This window comes from Caloenas nicobarica, chromosome 4, assembly GCF_036013445.1.
Source record: "Caloenas nicobarica isolate bCalNic1 chromosome 4, bCalNic1.hap1, whole genome shotgun sequence".
Classification (NCBI taxonomy): domain Eukaryota; kingdom Metazoa; phylum Chordata; class Aves; order Columbiformes; family Columbidae; genus Caloenas; species Caloenas nicobarica.
This window is the reverse complement of record NC_088248.1, coordinates 61,505,093-61,524,329: the sequence shown is the minus strand read 5'-3', so window position 1 is coordinate 61,524,329 and position 19,237 is coordinate 61,505,093. Positions and strand designations below refer to the sequence as shown.

Below are 19,237 nucleotides of genomic sequence, written 5' to 3'. Positions count from 1 at the left end.
TTCCAGCATATATTAAGCCCCTATATTTAACCCTCTCTTGAAGCCCTTGTGTCTGTTCAGTATCATAAAGTTTATCATACATTTCCCAAGTTGCCCACCTATTATCTGCATTGCAGACATCTTTTCAACCCTCTCACAAGAAGCAAATCTTATACTTTGTTGACTCAGTATCTGTGTTTTGACTTGACTCTTCCACAGGCACCGAAGATTACAGATCCAAATTAAGTGGAGACTGCTTTGCAGATTTGGCTTGCCCCGAGAAATGTCGCTGTGAAGGGACCACAGTGGACTGCTCCAATCAGAAACTCAACAAAATTCCTGATCACATCCCCCAGTACACAGCAGAGTTGTAAGTTGAACTCATAATAAAGCATTATTTGCTTATGGAAAAACCAACTAAAATTTTCAAATATAAAACCACAGCTTTACTTTTTTGAAAAAAAAAAAAAAACAAACCTAAATGTAACCTCTGTGGTGCACTTCAAAGGATTAGATATTAATAACAATTATTTATGCATCATTTCAGTACCATGTAGGCTTAAAAATTATGATAAATAAATAAAGCAACTATTCTATATCTCTAGTTCTCCAGTACCTGAGCTACCCGCTTGGATTTTTTTGAATGGTAGTGGGGTTTACTTTGCTTTTTATTTAACTACAAGAGCAAGCAGGACATCCAGTGACCAGGGGTCTGTCTTTGAAAGTGCTACGTAGGTGTTTAATAAAACAGAGCTGATTCTTTTTATGTAAAGCACACATTATGTGTGTCAGGCAGGAGACCAGAGAAAGATAAAGCAGACAAACAACAGAGTTGGGTTAAGAAGATGAGATAAGAATATAATGAACAGACATGAGCAGAAAATAAGTCACAGATTATTACTTGCTTAATAAGCGCCATATGGAAATGATTTGTAGGCATTACAACTGAAGTAGTCTTCAAGGAGGGATTGAAAGATAAAATTTAGACAGCTTTACAAGGTCTTCCCATGTGCAAAGTATAGTATGAAAGGGAATCCAGAGATGCTTGAAGGATCAGCAGAAAGGCAGGAGCTGAAAGCAACCATCATTGACAGAGCAAAGGCGGGAGGAAATAGTTGGTTTTCCTAGGAGATTTAGTGTAAAGAACAAGGCAGAATGATGAGGGGCAAAAGAGAAGGACTTTGATGTGATGTAGTAAAGCGGGGACAGAGATGTGGAAACAGGACTACTGTAATCAAGTTGTGAGCTACAGGGGTGAGACGAGCAGCAGTATGACACATCTCTTAAAAGATAATCAGTTTGCAGCTGGCATCAAAGGAACAGTACAGCAGTGAAGGTATGAAATAATGAGACCATGGTTAAGGATTTGGAATATCTGGACAGGAAGAGGAATTTGAAACTGAAATGTTGTTTAAATAGAGATGGAGATTTTTATCTGTCTCTGAGCTGGGAGGAGGAGTTGAAATTAGTGATGTTCTAGTTACAAATCCGAGTGGTAATTCTAGTTGTGTCCAGAATAATGGCAAATTCAATTGAAAAAGTGGCATATGTGGGAAAAGCAAAGCTTGGCTTTTGGCTGTGTTAATGTTGTTGATTTACCGTTCATAAAGTAGTGCCAGAGAAGAAAAAATTGATACACAATCTTGGGTAAAGGGAAATAAGTTTCTCTGGAGAAATACTTTTTTTTTTTTTCCCCCATATAGGATTTCCTAGGGATACAATATAGAGGGTGAAGTACTAGAAAGGAGGGAAAAAGAAAATAAGAAAAAAAAAAAAAAAAAAGAAAGAAAGAAGATTTTAGTGTGGAAGAAGACAGAAAATACTCATCAAATATATGTAATGTTCTGCTATAATATTTTTAGATAAATTAATTGAATTGAATAAAAACTGATGGAATGGGTAGAAGGTTAAAGTGTAGGAGGAGATCATAAAGTCATGGTTGTCAAAATCATAATAACTGAACCAAGAGATGAGAAATAGAGTTGTTGAAGTGATAAGCATGCGTTGTCTTGATTCTTAGCAAGATTGATATTTAATTCTCTCTGCTCTGAAGAAATAATGATCTTAATTTAGTATTTTCGTTGTTGAATTTCCTATTCATTTATTTACATGTGGAAGATAAACTGTGAAGTGTTTTCTTTCTCTGATTACAATTCATACATATTACATTCAGAAGAAACAATTAAATCATCGAGCTTCATCTGCTGTGTTTCCTGAACTCTCAGATTGCAGTCAACAAAAAAATAGTGTTTGACTAAAACATAATTTGTGTTTGGTTACAGCACTTCTTTCAGAAAACATCCAGTCTTGTTTGAAGGTATCAATAGGTTAAATATCGACTGTTTCCCTGAGAGTGTTGCAGAAGTTAATAATCTCCTGTAACTTCTGTTAAAATCTTTTAAAGTGGGAACTTTTACTTCCAGATGGAATCTACCTTTCTCCAGTTTCTGTCATTGCTTCTTTTCTATTTTTTGGCGTTAAACAGCCCTATTTTATACAGCACTTTATCCAGTAAGATGGTCTTAAACTGTAACAAAGCCACTATTCAACCTTCTTCTTGATAAGCTCTACAGATTGTTCTTCAAGCCCTTTGATGTAACGAAAATTTCAACAGCCTTGCAGGTATTCTAGAGGTGATAGAAGAATTATTTCTGCATTTTTTTGCTTCTTCTAAAAATCCAATTGCTCTAGCTAAATACACTCTTCTTGTATTTGCCTCACTGGGGCAAAAGTTACAGCTCTTTCTCTTGTTTCATCCTGTTATGCCTGGTCTTTGTACTGCCTTTGTTGCTCCTCTTGGGACTTCCCAGTTCTAGGGCTGCTCTCTGATTTCCACTTCACTATATTTACTGTCGTATATGAGAAGAGCAGCTAGGTAGCCTTCTCTTTTACCCACCAAATTTGTGATAAAGATACTTGTTAGAGTCAAATGATATTGGTGCTTCTATAACAGTGATGAAGAAGGATAGATTATTCTCTGCAGGGTGTTGTTTGGAGCTGAGACTCAGCTTGGAAATTAAGATCAAAAGTGAGGAAAAGAGTATTGATTGCGTAGATTGCAACAGTATCACATCAAGAAACCTATTTCCTCAGGGTAGTTGTTTTTAAAAAAAGCTCAAAATAATAATATAGTTCAAGACAGATACTTAATTGTAAAAGATGAAAAAATTTATAAATGAGCCAAGTGCTGTTCTCTTTCTATTTTGTCTCTTGCTTATAGTCTTCCAGAAAACTAGTGAAACATCTGTTTAATCTGCCATTCAATTATTTGAGATAAAGTCCAAGCCTGTAAATGCATCCCAGAAATAATATATTTTTCAGGCAGCATTCTAATATATAGGAAAATTCAGGAAGCATTTGATAGATCACTCAAACCAGACTCCTCAGGAGAAACACTAAACAAAAACAATTTCAGTCTTATATGTTCAATTCTTGTAGCTATTGTGCATGATATAATACCAGATCCTAACAAGATAGTTTTCAAAAGCATGAGTATGACTTCAGTACATATCCTTCCAGGAAGGTCCAGCTACTGTACCAAAACATACAGATATCTTACCCATTGTGTTAATAAAACAGGAAAAAGCACCAAATAAAACAGAGAAATAGAATATTTAGACATCATTATCAATGCTTCTCTGTTTCCTTTTTTGTTTTTAGAGTGACATTTCAGTACTTTTCTTCAAATAAACCAGATACAAGTATTTTTAAGATCCTTTTCATGATCCAGTGATTGACAGGTAACAGCAATCATCATTGCCTTTACCAGTAAAGAGCACTGGGCTCAGAAAACAATGAAGGAAGATACAACCACATCTGTTATTTTTCCAATCATCTGTAATAATTTTCATTCCTCTGAGTGTGGTATCATTTACAATGATAATAGAATGAAAACTTCTTGCCCAAGTATTTAACAATTGCAGATCCAAAGCCAGCAATCTCCAGCTATAGAAAAGCCACGTGATCCAAGTGGTCATTCCACTGACCAGGAACCCATAATTTGTAACTCTCTATGTCCTTTCATTTATAAATCTACAGTCAGTGATGATGAATTAATTGTGTTATCACCATATACGCAAAGTTAGAGAGAAGGGTACGATTTGTGCTACAGTTTTAACCATCCACATTACAGTGATTCAACCTATGCCTCTTTTCCATCATAGATAATTATGGAGAAACTTCTCAAACGTGGAAAATCTTTGAAACACATGGAAAATTCTTAAAATTGGCCTGTAATATTGATAATAGACTAAGACTAGTTTAAATAAAATAAAAATTCAAATTCTACATATGACATTAGGTAGGACTAATTAGCACCACAAATACAAGATTGAGAAATAACCAGCAAGTAGTTCAAGAGAAAAGGCTATCGTGCTGCTATCATATGTATTAAAGCTGAAGGAGTGCCATTGGGCAATGCTTCAAATTTCATGTTGGGATGTATGTACATGAATGTAGTATGTAAGTTATATGAAATCATTGTTTTACTCTACATAACAATAGTAAAATATCAGCTGGAATACTGGGTCAAGGACTTGACTTCTCAAGATGGATATGGATCACCTGGAAAAAAAAAATCAAGAAGAACTAGAATCATCTAGAAAAGAAGACTTTCGAGGAAAAACTGAAAAGATTAGATGCATTTGTGTGAAGGAAAGTTGAGGGAAAGACAAAGTAATTTTTTTTAATATGTAAAAGGTTTTTGGGAAGAGGAAAGGATCATATTGTTTGTCTTTTTCAATGGGGTTAGACATGTTTGCATTAGAGCACAGCAAGGAAATATTAGCATCAACTGAAGTTTTTCACAAACCAGTCATTCTACTAGATGATGTAGCACTTGAAAAGCAGCTGAAAATGTCAGCATTTATAGAACACTTGGTGCCCCCATTGTTGAGGGACAGAGAAAAAAAGGTTGTTTACAATTATGATGTATCTTTGTGAATTGACACTGTGAAAAAATTCATTCGATATGGTCCCACTTAAAATCACATTAAGTCATCCAGCTGATTTTCACAGGCGGTACCATCTTTTGAAATTCATGTTCCTTGTACTTCATTGTGGTATACAAATGTTTCATGTATATCCAAAAAACTCTTCCTGTCTTCTCTCAGTTTGGTTCCATGCTAAAACTATTGTACAGCCCTGCCTTCAGATTTACAACCTTAATTTCCCTTCTGGCTGTCGTTGAGAATGAGCAGGAAGGAAGGATGAACGAGCAGCTTTCTTTTATTTTCTAGGGGATTTTTTAATCTTGTCTTGCAGTAAGGCAATTCTGAAAAGCATTCTGGGTTTAGAATTATGCTGAATTTCAGTTCACAGTGATATTGTCAGTCATCTCTTTTCCTTCGTATCTCTAAATAAAAGCTGGACAGACTCTCTTCCTTAATAAGATGACTCAATTAAAACATATAAAGAATCTAAGACTCCTAATTTCCATTTTCTTTTCAAGAGAGGAAATAGGGAATACTGGGTTAATTCAGCTATTTTTTGAAACATAGATATTCCCCTAACCTAGCAGCTGCTAAAGGTACTGCTAAAGGTATACTATGCTGAAACAGCCTTGAGACCTGGGCAGGAAATATCAGTATCCAGCTAGTATTTGTTGCTCATTGTACACCTTCTCGTAGGGTAACAAAGCAGCATTTAATGCTTCCTTGCGCAATACATACACGTTAGGTGGAGTGGTCTGAAGATAAGCCACAGTCAGAGAAGTGTTTTTAATTTCTTGGGAAGACCTATGCAGTGTGTTTCAATCCCTATTCAAAAGAAGCATTGAGCGTAATTATTTCATTCTCGTAAATAGTGTTCTGCGAGCACCTCCAGATGTCTGGCAGACCCCACCTGATATTCTTTAAAGAAGAGTAAACTAATCTTCAGTGGTTTATATGTACTTCTTAAAGATTTTTATTTATATGTTGCCATGGTATTCTTCCTTGGTTATATTTTTGGTTTTGTTTCCTTAAAAGAAAAATTAAAAACATCATCTTATATTTCTCAGCAGTTTTAGTCGTATGATATTTTGTGATCTGGTTTTGATTCTGTATGTTTTATGTATGCCTAAGTTTAACTAATGAGAATGTTCATTCACAGGAATTACCAGAATTAGAAGCGTCAGTATATATGGAATTGTTCTTCAGCTACCAGTTGTATACCAGCTATTCAGTTAAACCAGCCTGAAAAGCTTACTTAGTGTGGAACATTCTGTACCAATGCCTGAATGGTTTTTTCTGAAATTGATGTCATTTCTTGTAGGCGACTAAATAACAATGAATTTTCAGTCCTGGAAGCTACTGGAATCTTTAAAAAACTTCCACAGCTGCGTAAAATGTAAGTGCAACTTCAGCGACCTTGTCTATTCAGATAGCATGTTAGTTTCTCCTTGCCGTGTTTCTCCACCTTTCTTAGTTCATATCTATAAAAGATACAGTATATTCTAATCAAAAATCAAGAATGGGTTTAAATTAATCACTGAGGTAGATGAGAGTTGGCAGCTCTTCTCTATGTGGCTGGGCACAGCCAGTAACAACTTCTCCGACACTTTTGCTGCAGTGTCCAGCCAGCTGCTCTGTTCTGCAGCCACAGCAGGGAGCTCACAGTATAAGCTGCTCAAGAAAAGGTGCCAGCAATCTTTTGTAACTTCCTGTACTACTCCCTAACCAGGCAATTTTGCCTCTTTCAGCACATTCAAGACATGTCTTTGATTCCGTGCTTCATTAAACTGTCATTAGATGAGGGGAATATCAAAATTAAATGACTGAGAAAAAGACGGTTTAGTAGCTCATCCATGTGAGTCCATGTTCACAGTTCATAATCTAAGAGGAGTTTATAATCTTACCAGTTGCAGATGTTATTAAAAATAAATCTATGGAAAACTTTTATTTTGCTTATGTAAAAGACATATTTGAGGATAGATCATTTAGTTAGACTTCGTGATTCTGTGCTCAATCTTTTCAGGATTAAATCCAAACACAAATAGTAAGTGAAAAAAAATGCAAGTAAAAGTACACCAGACTAATGAAAATTATGCACTGCTTATTGACTGTAGTCACCAAGTTAATATAATTTGTAAAAGTCTGTCTACATTACTAGTGACCAAAATCTCAAGGGGAGCAATAGTATTACCTAAACTATTGTTAGCCATATCCAGATCCTTGCTGGCAGCTGTCATGATCACAATCAGTTTAATAATTATTACCAATTTTTTTAGCTGGTAGACCGAAGATTCAAGTATACCTTGCCACTTTGGATTGGGCTGAGATACTTAAGGATGTAGCAATGATGACACAGCAGTGTTCTGGTGCTATACAGTAGATACTCAGTTTTCTTCATTCCTCAAGGCTCTCAGATAAGCACGTTTTGCAGCTACAGAGTGCCTGTAAAATAAATAAAATGTTGGATGTGGCATAGATACACGGGCACACACATACTAGTTCTTCATATTTAAGAAAAATGAGGACAAGGGAATAGATTGTCAGTAATTATACATTTTCAGGCTATAAAGGTATCTTAATAAACATTTCATGTCATCTAAAGTTAGTTTGCTGCTTTCTATTTTAAGAGGTGTTCAAGACGAAAGAAAGAAAAGGAAAAATATTAATCAGTCTCAGAGTAGCCGTCTACTGGAACGTCCAAGACCTTTGGAATCGGGATAATTGAGGAGGAACAAAATTGAGAAAATGTTAAGTAAAAGTTAACATTTTTAGTAATGCTGCTCCATAACTTTCTAATATACTTATGAGTTGTTACAACATTTTTCATTTTAGAGAATAATACAGTGACTAGTTAAGCATGGCTGGAAAGCAGTGAAGTAGTGATGTTACAGAGACACCAATACGAGTGGATTCTATATTTTTATGGAGCTCATATTTCTTCTCAGAGTTAAAATAGGTGCAGAGGTCTTTCTGCACAGATGACATGGGAAAATTGGGGCCTAAATGTTTAATCAATTTGATGGTTCATCAGTAATAAAGCATGTGTATGCACTGCATCATTGATTAGCTATGCAACATTAATCCTTAAAATATCCCTGTGAATTGGGTGAAGTATTATCTACATTACACCAGGAACAAATAAGATTTTAGGACACTAAGGACTTGACATGGATAAGCCTGCTGAGATGAGAAATAATGAGTTTCTTGCTTCCAGTTTTGTGCAGCACCTTACAGGAGGCTGAGCAGCTCCACTGTGAAACTAAATGAAAGTGATGATTGTATCCTTCATCACAGGCAAGGTGTATGTTAAATTACAGCTAGGCTAGAGATGAGCAGTCAGCACCCAAGATTAAGCCACAACTCCTTGATTTCTATGTCTTAGATAATCGTACCTGTTCATTCTGGCAAGTGTATGAATTTTTGTTCTGACTAGTAGTATCTTTCTTGATTTGAGCAATTAAAATACTATTCTAGAAGTTGCATCAGTGTTTGATTTTCTTCCCAACACTGTTAATTCCATCAAATAAAAACTTTTTAGCTTCTTTTTGGTTTATGTTATCTCAGAGCATTTTAAAGAGCTTTTTAAAGAATCACTTGTATATTGTAACACTGCTTAGTGTGCAGATATGTGTTCTGTAGTATGTATAAATAGTTATATGAAGCAAACAAAACAAAACAAAAACAAAAGGAGGTAAGAATGACATGTAAAGTCTTTAAGAAAATGTGTGGTGTTGAGTATGTATGCTTTCGTGTATATAGTACAGATACTACCAATTTGGGATGCAATTTCCATATTTCAACTAAAAACTATAAACATCAAATATTTTGGCAGTATTTTAGGTCCTTTTCCCACATTTTCATCTGCTTTGCGTGCAAATTGGAGATAAATGAACTGTCTTGCTTATAAACCCTCCTTTTTAACTAATGTCATAAATGGTTAACATTTTCTTTACTGTTTACGTTCACACATTTCATTAACATATGGTGCTCTTTATACTGTTTTCTTATATTTGTGTCTACGTAGATGAAATAAAGAAATCAGAGTGCTTAGTTGTGTGGGTACTTATACAATATCAATTTGTTATTAATTCATCTAATAATGCTACAAGGACTGGAGACATGAATAAAAATACAGTCACTGACAAGATTCACAATTATAAAAATATGTTCTTGTGTGGCTGCAGCATGGAGTGGGTTATTTTCATTATTTAAAATATCTCTCAAACATTGCTTTAGAAGTCTTTACTCGTTTAGTTATCAGGGCATTGAATTTTTCTTTTATTGGTTTGAAGTTGAACAATACATTTGTTGCTTTTACACAGTAACTCCATATCCTGAAATCTATGCAATCTGCAGCATTTAACAGTTAATTTAGGATATTTTAAAAAGGAAAACATATTTTTGTCTGTTTCTGTTAACATGTAATAGAAACCTGAGCAATAACAAGATTACTGATATCGAAGAAGGAGCATTTGACGGAGCCTCTGGTGTAAATGAACTATTGCTCACTAGCAACCGCTTGGAAAGTGTTCGACACAAAATGTTCAAAGGACTAGAAAGTCTTAAAACACTGTAAGTGCAGTTTTTGGCTGTTTTTGTTCTTTCTGCCTTTTTTTAATGTAATATTCTGTCCTAAAAACTTTTATTTTGGAGGATTAGCTATGGATTATTCAAGCATGTCTTAGTTTTTCTTCGTATTTTAGAAAAAAGTTATCATACATTATATGAATTAGTAATTATGGATATAATGTAGCTGAAATTCTTCATTATGGTTACTTGACTAGAGAAATTATGTGTCCTCTAAAATGATGAAATGGCTGGGAATCAGTCAAATCCAAGAGCAGAAACATAAATGGGAATAATGATCTGCTTCAAAGTAACAGAATTTTGCACGGGAATTATACATTTTACATAATGGAGTCTGATTCAATTCAGCTCAACTATTATTGGGAATTTTGCTAGAGGAAAAAATATTCGAAAGGATATTGAAATGTGGGAAATTATACTCTGCTAAGTAATTTTAGTGTCATTTCAACAGTGGAAGGAGGAGTAAGAGCAGCATAGCTCAGACTCAATTCGTTATTTCCGTGAAGGCAGTTTAGCACTTTCCACTCAAAAAAAAAATAAAGATGTTTATACAACCCACAGCTTCTTGGCCTTTTTCAGAGAGCCTTTCCTTCTGATCAGCAGAGCAGAGCCAACATTAAATGGTATTTGAGGCTTCAGCTGTCCATAGATATTAGTTATTTTTAATAAATCAGGCCTATCATTCCTAACTTTGCATTTAAAGCTGCTAAAAATTCTTAGAAGCAGCCATTCTTAGAAAAGATCATGAGGAAAAAATATTCAGTTATTGATGGATAGATAGGAAACCAGCAAATTTCAAAGCTAGCATGTTTTACAGAAATATGAGGTTTTAGAATAGATATTTCTTGCTTAATATTCTGAAATTTTTACTAAATCTTCTAGTCATGCTTGAGGAGGAGTCAGGTTAGCCTGATTTCATTTAATTGAAACATTTAAGAATGTAGTAGAAGGGCTTCATAGAACTTATCCTAAGCAAATTCAGGTTGAAGGGGCCTCAGGAGGAGGTCAGCTGGTATAATACAAGCTTCTGCTCCATATATGTAGCAGTTCTGGAGTCATTAGGCTTAGAAACATGAAGAGGAGGCTGCTGTGTATCTCTGATTTGCGGAATTTCGATCAATTTAATTTATACCTCTTGGCCCCTGCTCAGGCCACCACTTCAGCTCCATCCCCTGCTCGGGCTAAGCTAAGCAATGCTGATCATTCCTTTCTCAGGATGCTGAGGAGCAACCGTGTGAGCTGTGTGGGGAACGACAGCTTCACGGGGCTGAGCTCGGTCCGCCTGCTCTCGCTCTACGACAACCAGATCACCACTGTGGCACCCGGCTCCTTCGATACCCTGCATTCACTCTCCACATTGTAAGTCATGGTCGTGTTTTACCTGACCCAAGTTGAAAGCTATAATGTTTTGGGGACATTTCTGCTATTGGTTTGTTTTATAATTTGACAGCATGAGGTAAATTTAAGGGAACATGAAGTTTATAGAGAGATTTTTTTTGGAGAAAGTTTATATTCTGGACCATCTTGGACATATGAAGAGTATGTTTTCATGGTGCCCTTTGGTGCAGAAGTGCCTGAGAAGGCAGGAAAAATGTCCTGCTGGCCCCCTTGCAGAAGCCCCCGATCTGAGCCAGAGTAGAAAGCCACATTTTGTGTAGGCATCGCACGATCACAGCTGGTCGAATCAGCGTGTTGTCTGTCTTTCTGCACTGTGCCGTCCAATCATTATCTTATATTTTCTTGGCCTAATCAGGATCTTAATTCACACGTGTTTTATAATGAAGCTTCAGTCCCACTTTCTATAAAAAGAGGTCAATTTTTTATTTAAATGCAATGTAATTTAAAGGAAGGGAAAACAGTGAGAGAAGCTGCCACTTGGTTTACTGAAGAAATGCATTTTGTAGGTAGCATCATTCAGGAAAGTACTTAATCCCCTTTTTACAGAAAAAGCGACGCTTTGCACCAAGTGACTAATTTGTGAATATTAAGGATGGCAAGTTTATAAACAATGGAATTGTCGATAGGTCTGTGCTGAAGTAAGGAGATGCCAAAAGAACTGAGACTTCTAGAAGTGAATTCATTTTTATAACTGGCATGTAATCAATTTAGCTGTCACTTCAGATAGGAACTTATTCCCTGGGGCAAATAAAAGATGGAAATCTTGAGATGACAAATTAATGGAATAGCTGTTTTCAGGTTAAAGCTAATAATGTAGAGTAATCACCTTTCATTTCTATATGAAATTATTGCATTATCAGTACAGAGTGGCTTGACAACAAGTCAGGTCTTTGACAGTTTTGAATTATTTCTAAATGAGTTATATGAAGATTCACCACACAGAGGCTAGATTACAGCTTTCACGTATGGTTTGTACATAGTATTGTTTGAAGAATGGTATTTAAGCTTAGCTTTCTGAAAATAGAAATACAATACTTAGGATGACAAAATGGTGTCATCCAAAGTAAACTTTCCTGTGGTTCTCAGAAACCTCTTGGCCAATCCCTTCAACTGCAACTGTCATCTCGCGTGGCTTGGAGACTGGCTAAGGAAGAAACGCATTGTGACAGGGAACCCTCGCTGCCAAAAACCCTATTTCCTCAAAGAGATTCCCATCCAGGATGTGGCAATTCAGGATTTTACATGTGATGATGGTAAGAAAATTATTTGAACTCTTTATAATTACAGCTTTCATATGTATAGCTGCATGATTCCCATAGATCCCAAAGCATTATGCATTAAATAACTTCGCCTGTGCTTCATGTTCAGTTTCTACGTCAGCTTAAAAATCCTTCACCCATTTTTTGATGATCAGCAAGCACATAGCTATTCTGTATATGTGCTCGAAAGTTTTTCTTGGCTATGTTCAATTTCATAATTTAGAGATAACAAAATAATAATTTAGAGATAACAGAAAAATTAAATAGATTGATCAAATGTTGTAGTTCAGATGAGAATATTTTCAAATGCTGCTGCTTGAATCAAGTGCTCATTCAGGTTGTTTGATCAAATAAGCCATTTTACTTAATTTGTGACTTCCTGAGTATCAGAATTCACTCAACTCTTAAAAATTGTGGCTGCTGTCTTGCATCTGTCTCATATATGTTTCCATTAATTAGTTTGTCAGTTTTCAAGGCTGTCACTTTTCTTTAAAGATAATATCTTTGTTTTTAATAATTTTTTAATTTTGAAAATCAATATTTTTTTGCTTTATTATCTTTTATTTTAAGTTTTACTCTTTCTTTAATGATCTTTTTTCCATATAATAGCATTTTTACCTACTAAAACAGCATTGTACTGAAAAAAGCATCACTTGAAATGTGAATTCTTGGTGCAATGGTTTACAGAGATGACTTAAAGTTTTCCTTACCGAGAGATATCGTAATGTAGAAGTATCATATTTGCTTATAGGAATTCCAGGTGGGATATTGGGATATTATTGCTAATACTGAAATGACATTTGGATAGCAAGTTTAGCATCTGTTTGTTTTTATTAACCAGGAAATGACGACAATAGTTGCTCTCCACTGTCCCGCTGTCCTGCAGAATGTACTTGTCTAGACACAGTAGTTCGCTGCAGCAACAAAGGCCTAAAAGCTTTGCCCAAGGGCATCCCAAAAGATGTAACTGAACTGTAAGTGGCACACATTTTTCCTTTTATGAAAATCAATGTCAGATTTATATTGTCAGGTTCAAGAATGAGGGGAGAAGAAAATGGAGAATTTGGTTTAGTAGATCAGCTGAAATTTATTAATATACGGCTTTATAGGTAAAAGACTGGCACAGTACCTTCAGAAATTTGAAGTGAATTTTGAATTAGCAATGCTCTGTAAGTTCAGGAACACTCTAAGAACTATCTATTACTGAAAAGCTCTAAAAGTGTATGTATATAAAATCATAATCACTCTCAGAATTGATAACGCCAACATACAACATATAACATATAACTAACATATAACTGAATGTGGGTATCATATTACAATGGGTTCACAACAGTTATTCACAACAGTTAATCTGATTCTATGGTCAGCGTTTAGGAAGGATTAGAAGAAATGCAATTACATGAAACAGCCAAAAGAAAACAGTCTATTACTGTGTTTGCATATTTTCCTAATAAATATGGTTTTGTGATATTTCAGAAAGAATGATCTTTTCACATAGGCAGTCTTATACAATCTGTGATATTTTATTAATCTCCTGATACATTTTTGTGTAAGAAAAATGGTAAAGATTGCATTTTATGAAAATATATAATTTGCATATGCGGATGGACAGTGACATTGATGTGACAAAGAGCTTGCCACATCACATATTGTTTGAAGATAACTGAATAAGCTACTTGTAAGACTAGATGAGTCAATTTTTATGCATTATAAAAGGGAAAATATAAACCTAAAAATTGGCTTAATCAGCTCATTTGCATCTTGATCAGATAGGTCACAAGATAGAAAGAAATAGAAATAATTGACAAGAAAAAAGTTGGGTTTGTGTTACATATGGCAAGTATTTAATATTAAATTACTAATGCTTCATAATCACTGATTAATGCAGTGCTTTCCAAAAGAAATCATAACTGTGCATCTTATGTCACTGAAACAGTTTTATTCTTTTACTAGTTGGTATTATAGAGAAGATTCTGAACTGTTCACTGCTAGTTTGGTGCTTAATAGCATCCAAAAGCTTTAGTCATTAATGAAGAGAAATTATTAAAAATTTGAATTAGCACACAGCTATATAAACCTATAACTTATTTCATCAGGGTTTTTTTTTTCTCAAATCAAAGATGACTTACTTAAATGCAGCCTGGCCTAACAGATACAATTTGATAATGTAAGGCTGCACTGCAATGTAAAATTAAGCAGCTAAAGAGAGATGCTTTTGGAAGTGCAAGTGGAACCCTGACTGTGACCGAAAACTCATTTGTGTACAATTTGGCATGCTTTAATTAGTGTCTGCACATTCAATTTAGCATATTTTTCAAAAGGATAGTGCAGGTGGTTCCTGTTAGCAGTTGCATACTGATTGATTCTTCTTGTTCATTAGCATGCATAACCCTTCCAAGATGTACTCTTTGTGTGTTTTATAAAATATCTTAATCGCTGTTTCATTTGAACAAGGAGAAATTTTTATCAGCCAAGTGGACACTTGTAGTACTTCAGTTCTAATGAAGCTAAAACAGCATATCCTAATATATCTGTTGATAAAAGAATATTCTCAGAATACTTGCTCCTTTGAAGAGTTTAAATATTGGTTTGTTTTTTAATAATTAAGTATATGAGCCCATGCTACATTCACCCTCATTTATGTAATGACATTAGCATAGTGTAAGCATGAAACTTGTAGAGTCGCATATTTTGGATTTGGCAAGCAGCCCTAAGGAAGGCATGGTCTAAGTTATTTCATTAAGTTTAACTGTGTTTCAGCCCATCCATTTAGTCAAGAAAGGTTTCCAAAGATGGTTCCAAACATTAAGCTCAAAATTAATATAAGAATGTCTTTATCAGAGGCTGCTCTTAACCGAAGTGTGTTCCATGTGTTTGGATGGCTAAAATGTCTTCTTTGTATAGGGATGATGAGGGTGTGGTTTTTACTTGGGTTCCAGAAGACACAAGTAGTACCACCATAATACCACCATCAGCAAGTTATTTGCCCCAGTTGAGAAACTAAAGACCTTTAATCTTCTTACCACTGTCTGCTCCATTGCAGAGAATCAGATAAATTCAGCACTTCTTGCCCTGGTTACATGAAGAGCCCCTCCACTTGTACTTTGTAAAGACTGGCTGCACACTGGAAGCTTTTTAGGCAAGGCTTGTTACCTTCCTTTGCCTGTGACTTAGGTGCTGGTACATCTTGATGGTTCTGCACCTGTTAACTCTAAGGATGAACAAGTCTGTTATTGAGAATTATGAGCACAGAAGAGGAGCAAGCAATATGATACGGGAGCTGTAAACCTACAAAGAGGGGAAAAAATAAAAAAAATCTAACTTTTCTAGTGAAGAGTAATTGATGATGATCTTTAGTCCCTAACATCCTCCATGGGAACAGGCTTATAGTGTGTCATGCCTGATATATCATGAGATATACAGGGAGAAATTAGGGAAGGTGACCTGAACTGCAGGCATGACAAATGAATTTACTGTTAGAGACGGGACCAGCCCTTCCTTTTTCCACTGTAAAGGAATACCTCTGCAATGTCAGGGTCAGTTTCTACTTGCAATAGCTAAAATTCCACACTTAATGTGACTTGCAGAAGTCAGGTTTACTTTTTATCTATGTGTGTGAAACAGAGATGATAAAGACCTCATTTTGCAAAGTCTTTACAAAATAATAGAATGCACTATGTAAGAGTTAGTTGTTATTGCTGCTGCTTCATAATAGTCATAATATCTGACACAATAGCATTTAGATCTTAGGCTGCAGATCTTCAGCTGCATCTCTAAAACCCCAAATTTACAAACAAGGGTTCATATAAAATAGAAATACTATGTATTCATTTGTTATTAACTTTACTGTTGGATTCTAAGATTAGTGGATGAAGATAATTCTGTTTTAATGAAAAAATAATGCTCTATTTTTTTATTTTTCTGTTTTAGGTATTTGGATGGAAATCAGTTTACCCTTGTTCCAAAAGAGCTTTCCAACTACAAGCATTTAACACTCATGTAAGTAGTTTTAGAGTATCATTCTCTAGTGGTATGAAAAGAAAGCAAAAAACCCTACTTCATTATACTTGGGTTTCATTATAAGAAAAAAAAACATGGAAAATGTATCATGTCTGTTAGTCAATGTAATACCTAACCACATTTTATAATATAATACATATAATATACGTATAATATACTCAGACACTTTTTATAAACAGAGGTATTTCATTCCAGTGATTCCATCACAAAGTAAATAAGCAAAAATTATAGTTAACCTGAAAAGCGATGCAAGATCTTGCAAAATGTGTTAGGGTAGTACAGCATTTTGTTATGCAGCTCCATAAAGGCACTAGAATTATTCCATTTACAAAAGAAACATTCTTTGATATGCTTCACTTCATCGTATGCTTCACATAGGAACAGCACATACAGCTGTGGTAACTTTAACCCCTTCTGTTTCTCCCACAGTATATGGTTTAATGACTCAAGAACAGAGTTTGTCTAGAACGCCTCACTCCCAACTATTGCTGACTCACTCTGATTTGAGGCAAATCGCTAGCTGCTCTAAAATTTATTACTTCTACTTCATGAATGATTTGAATATGATTTCTGTACCTTGTAAGAGTACAGTGAGAAAAACAGGAAGACTGTATATTTCAATGGCTGTAATTCCATGGCCTTTGTTAGGACTACAAAAATTTATACCAGCTGAGGCTGAACTGTGTAACATTCTGAAAGCAGTTTGTGGTTTCTTTGTAATTAGAATAGAAAGTGGAGGGGAGTAACAAAATCCCTTACATTTCTTTTCAACTGGGTTTAGAGCTTTGCTGCAAAAATTGACAATGGTTTTGCATTCAAAAACAAGAATGTGATTTCCTTTATTTACCTCATGCTAGACAAAAGTGGTCACAGTCACAGATTTAGAAAACACATGTTTACAAAACTTTTTGTGTTTTGCAAATACTGTCAGGAAAAACCCCTTCCAATATTCTGAAATCTATATAGCACAGAACCTATAGGACACCTTTGTGGATTGTTTAGAGAAGTTATTATACAAGACCTAACTTGCAGCACACAGAAAATATAAATTTTGCAACCTACGTACAAAAAGCAGCTATATAGATTGGACTGTGTGCAGTAACAGTATCAGTGAAGAGTGGATATATGTCACAGAGATTAGGTACTCTTGGTCTATTTTTGACAAACATAGCCAGAAATCACATAACTTTACCACCTAATCAGAAAATAGGAACAATTTAGCAGACAAATGTAATACAATAATTTATAGATGAACAATAAATAAAACGCAAATAATATTAGTATTAGCAGTGTTTATATATCAGACCTGTGGGGCACTTTATTGTAATCTCTTCTGAATGTATCCTCATCCTGCTGTTATGAAGTTAAGAATGTTCCTCAACTATGTCTGAAAAACAGAAACACTGCATAACACTTCTGTGGCCAAACAAGGAATTACATACGTGTCTCCTGAGTTCTAGATTAAAAAGGAAAATTGTTTATTTCTAAATTATTCCTTCTCTTTTGAATATTGCTATACTTGCCTAATATGTTTATTATTATGAGTCAATTGTCTTACATGCTTTCATGAAATTTAAGGGGAAAAATATATATATTGCGTTGCTATTCAACAGTACTCTTGAGTTAAAACATCAAGGTCCCCTCAGAAACAAATGCGGTATTTCACCACAAGATACAGTAAACAATAGTGAAATAGTCAACATAAAATTAAAACTAAAGTACAATATGAGAATAAAGAACAAGCAGTATTGAAGTTTAATAAAGCTTCTTTGAAGCTACCAGCATACCTCTCCACCTTCCATCATATTTATGGTTAAGATTTTATTCACCAAAATATTGAGCAACAAGAAAGATGTTAAGGCTTTCTCTACAAATCTTAGATAATGTTCTTTATAATAATAGGTCTGGGCTTTGATGTCTTCAGCGTATAAGTGTTAAGTAGAGTATTAGATGATATTTACTCAGGTGTCATTAGGGACAGGACTAGAATGATTTCCACTTTAAAACACCACTTTAATTTCTATACTTGGGTTCATGTAGGATTGCATTAACTTAGTAGCACGATGGACATTGCTGTGGTATAAGAATGCATTGCACTGCTTTTTCATCTGTGTTGAAATGAAAATGCTTTTTTCATTGATCAGGCTAAACTCTTGCTGGGCTTGTACATGGCATGTGAAAATAAAAATGTGCTGCTTTAAATAGTGATGCCAATGATGATACTACTTCTACTAATAAAAATAATGTGTCTGTCAGTTTTAACTTAGTGTTTCAGGAATGGGGCAGTCATTTTAAGGTCTGAATTTTTGCATTTATTTTTTATAGAGATTTAAGTAACAACAGAATCAGCACTCTTTCTAATCAGAGCTTCAGCAACATGACTCAGCTGCTCACCTTGTAAGTTTAAACATGTAACAATGACTCTTTGGAAGCATTGCAGTGGGTTTTTTTGTCTTGGAAGGAAAGGACATTTAACTGATAAGAAAGCTTGCTTGTTGTGGAGGCTGTAAAATAACTTGTTTCCTAACTAGCTATGTGTGCAAAAGCTGGTTTTAATCATGCTCTTCATTGTTTACTGAATGGCTGATATACATCGCTGATAGTATTTTCTGTATTTCCAGAATTCTTAGTTACAACCGCCTGAGGTGTATCCCTGCACGGACTTTTGATGGCTTGAAATCACTTAGGTTGTTGTAAGTATTATTTTTTAACCATTGCTATTTTACAGATTTTTTTACTTGTGTAAAACAGATAGCAAATCTGCAGGAGGTTACTAGATTTTAAAAATCTATCAAGCATTTGAGAAGTGATAATTACATATCCTTAAAAATCTAAGTGGCTTCATTCTGGGGAAGTATACTCTCAAAATGCTGCACAAGAAGTTATATGACCCTGGACAATATTGTATATACAGACATACAGTTTTTCCTTTATGCTTTTTAATCTTGGCTGTATTTCTTTTCTATGTTACATTATTCCTTGTTATAAGCATTAAAGTCTAACAAAAATGTCATGTGTATAAATTCCTCAGTACATATGAGGGGGTTTTGCAGTTGAATT

At 34.8% G+C, this 19,237-nt stretch overlaps 1 protein-coding gene across 3 annotated transcripts in view; it reads left to right on the top strand.

The window, feature by feature from the left end:
- Window positions 1-19,237, top strand: part of SLIT2 (slit guidance ligand 2) — a 263,931-nt gene that overhangs the window by 198,951 nt on the left and 45,743 nt on the right. For all 3 annotated transcript variants that reach the window (XM_065634966.1, XM_065634967.1, XM_065634968.1), the window contains 9 exons: window positions 199-349; window positions 6,232-6,306; window positions 9,339-9,482; window positions 10,713-10,856; window positions 11,982-12,148; window positions 12,996-13,128; window positions 16,088-16,156; window positions 18,503-18,574; window positions 18,799-18,870. In XM_065634966.1, coding sequence (XP_065491038.1) covers window positions 199-349; window positions 6,232-6,306; window positions 9,339-9,482; window positions 10,713-10,856; window positions 11,982-12,148; window positions 12,996-13,128; window positions 16,088-16,156; window positions 18,503-18,574; window positions 18,799-18,870 — 1,027 coding nt within the window. The remainder of the gene's footprint in view (window positions 1-198; window positions 350-6,231; window positions 6,307-9,338; window positions 9,483-10,712; window positions 10,857-11,981; window positions 12,149-12,995; window positions 13,129-16,087; window positions 16,157-18,502; window positions 18,575-18,798; window positions 18,871-19,237) is intronic.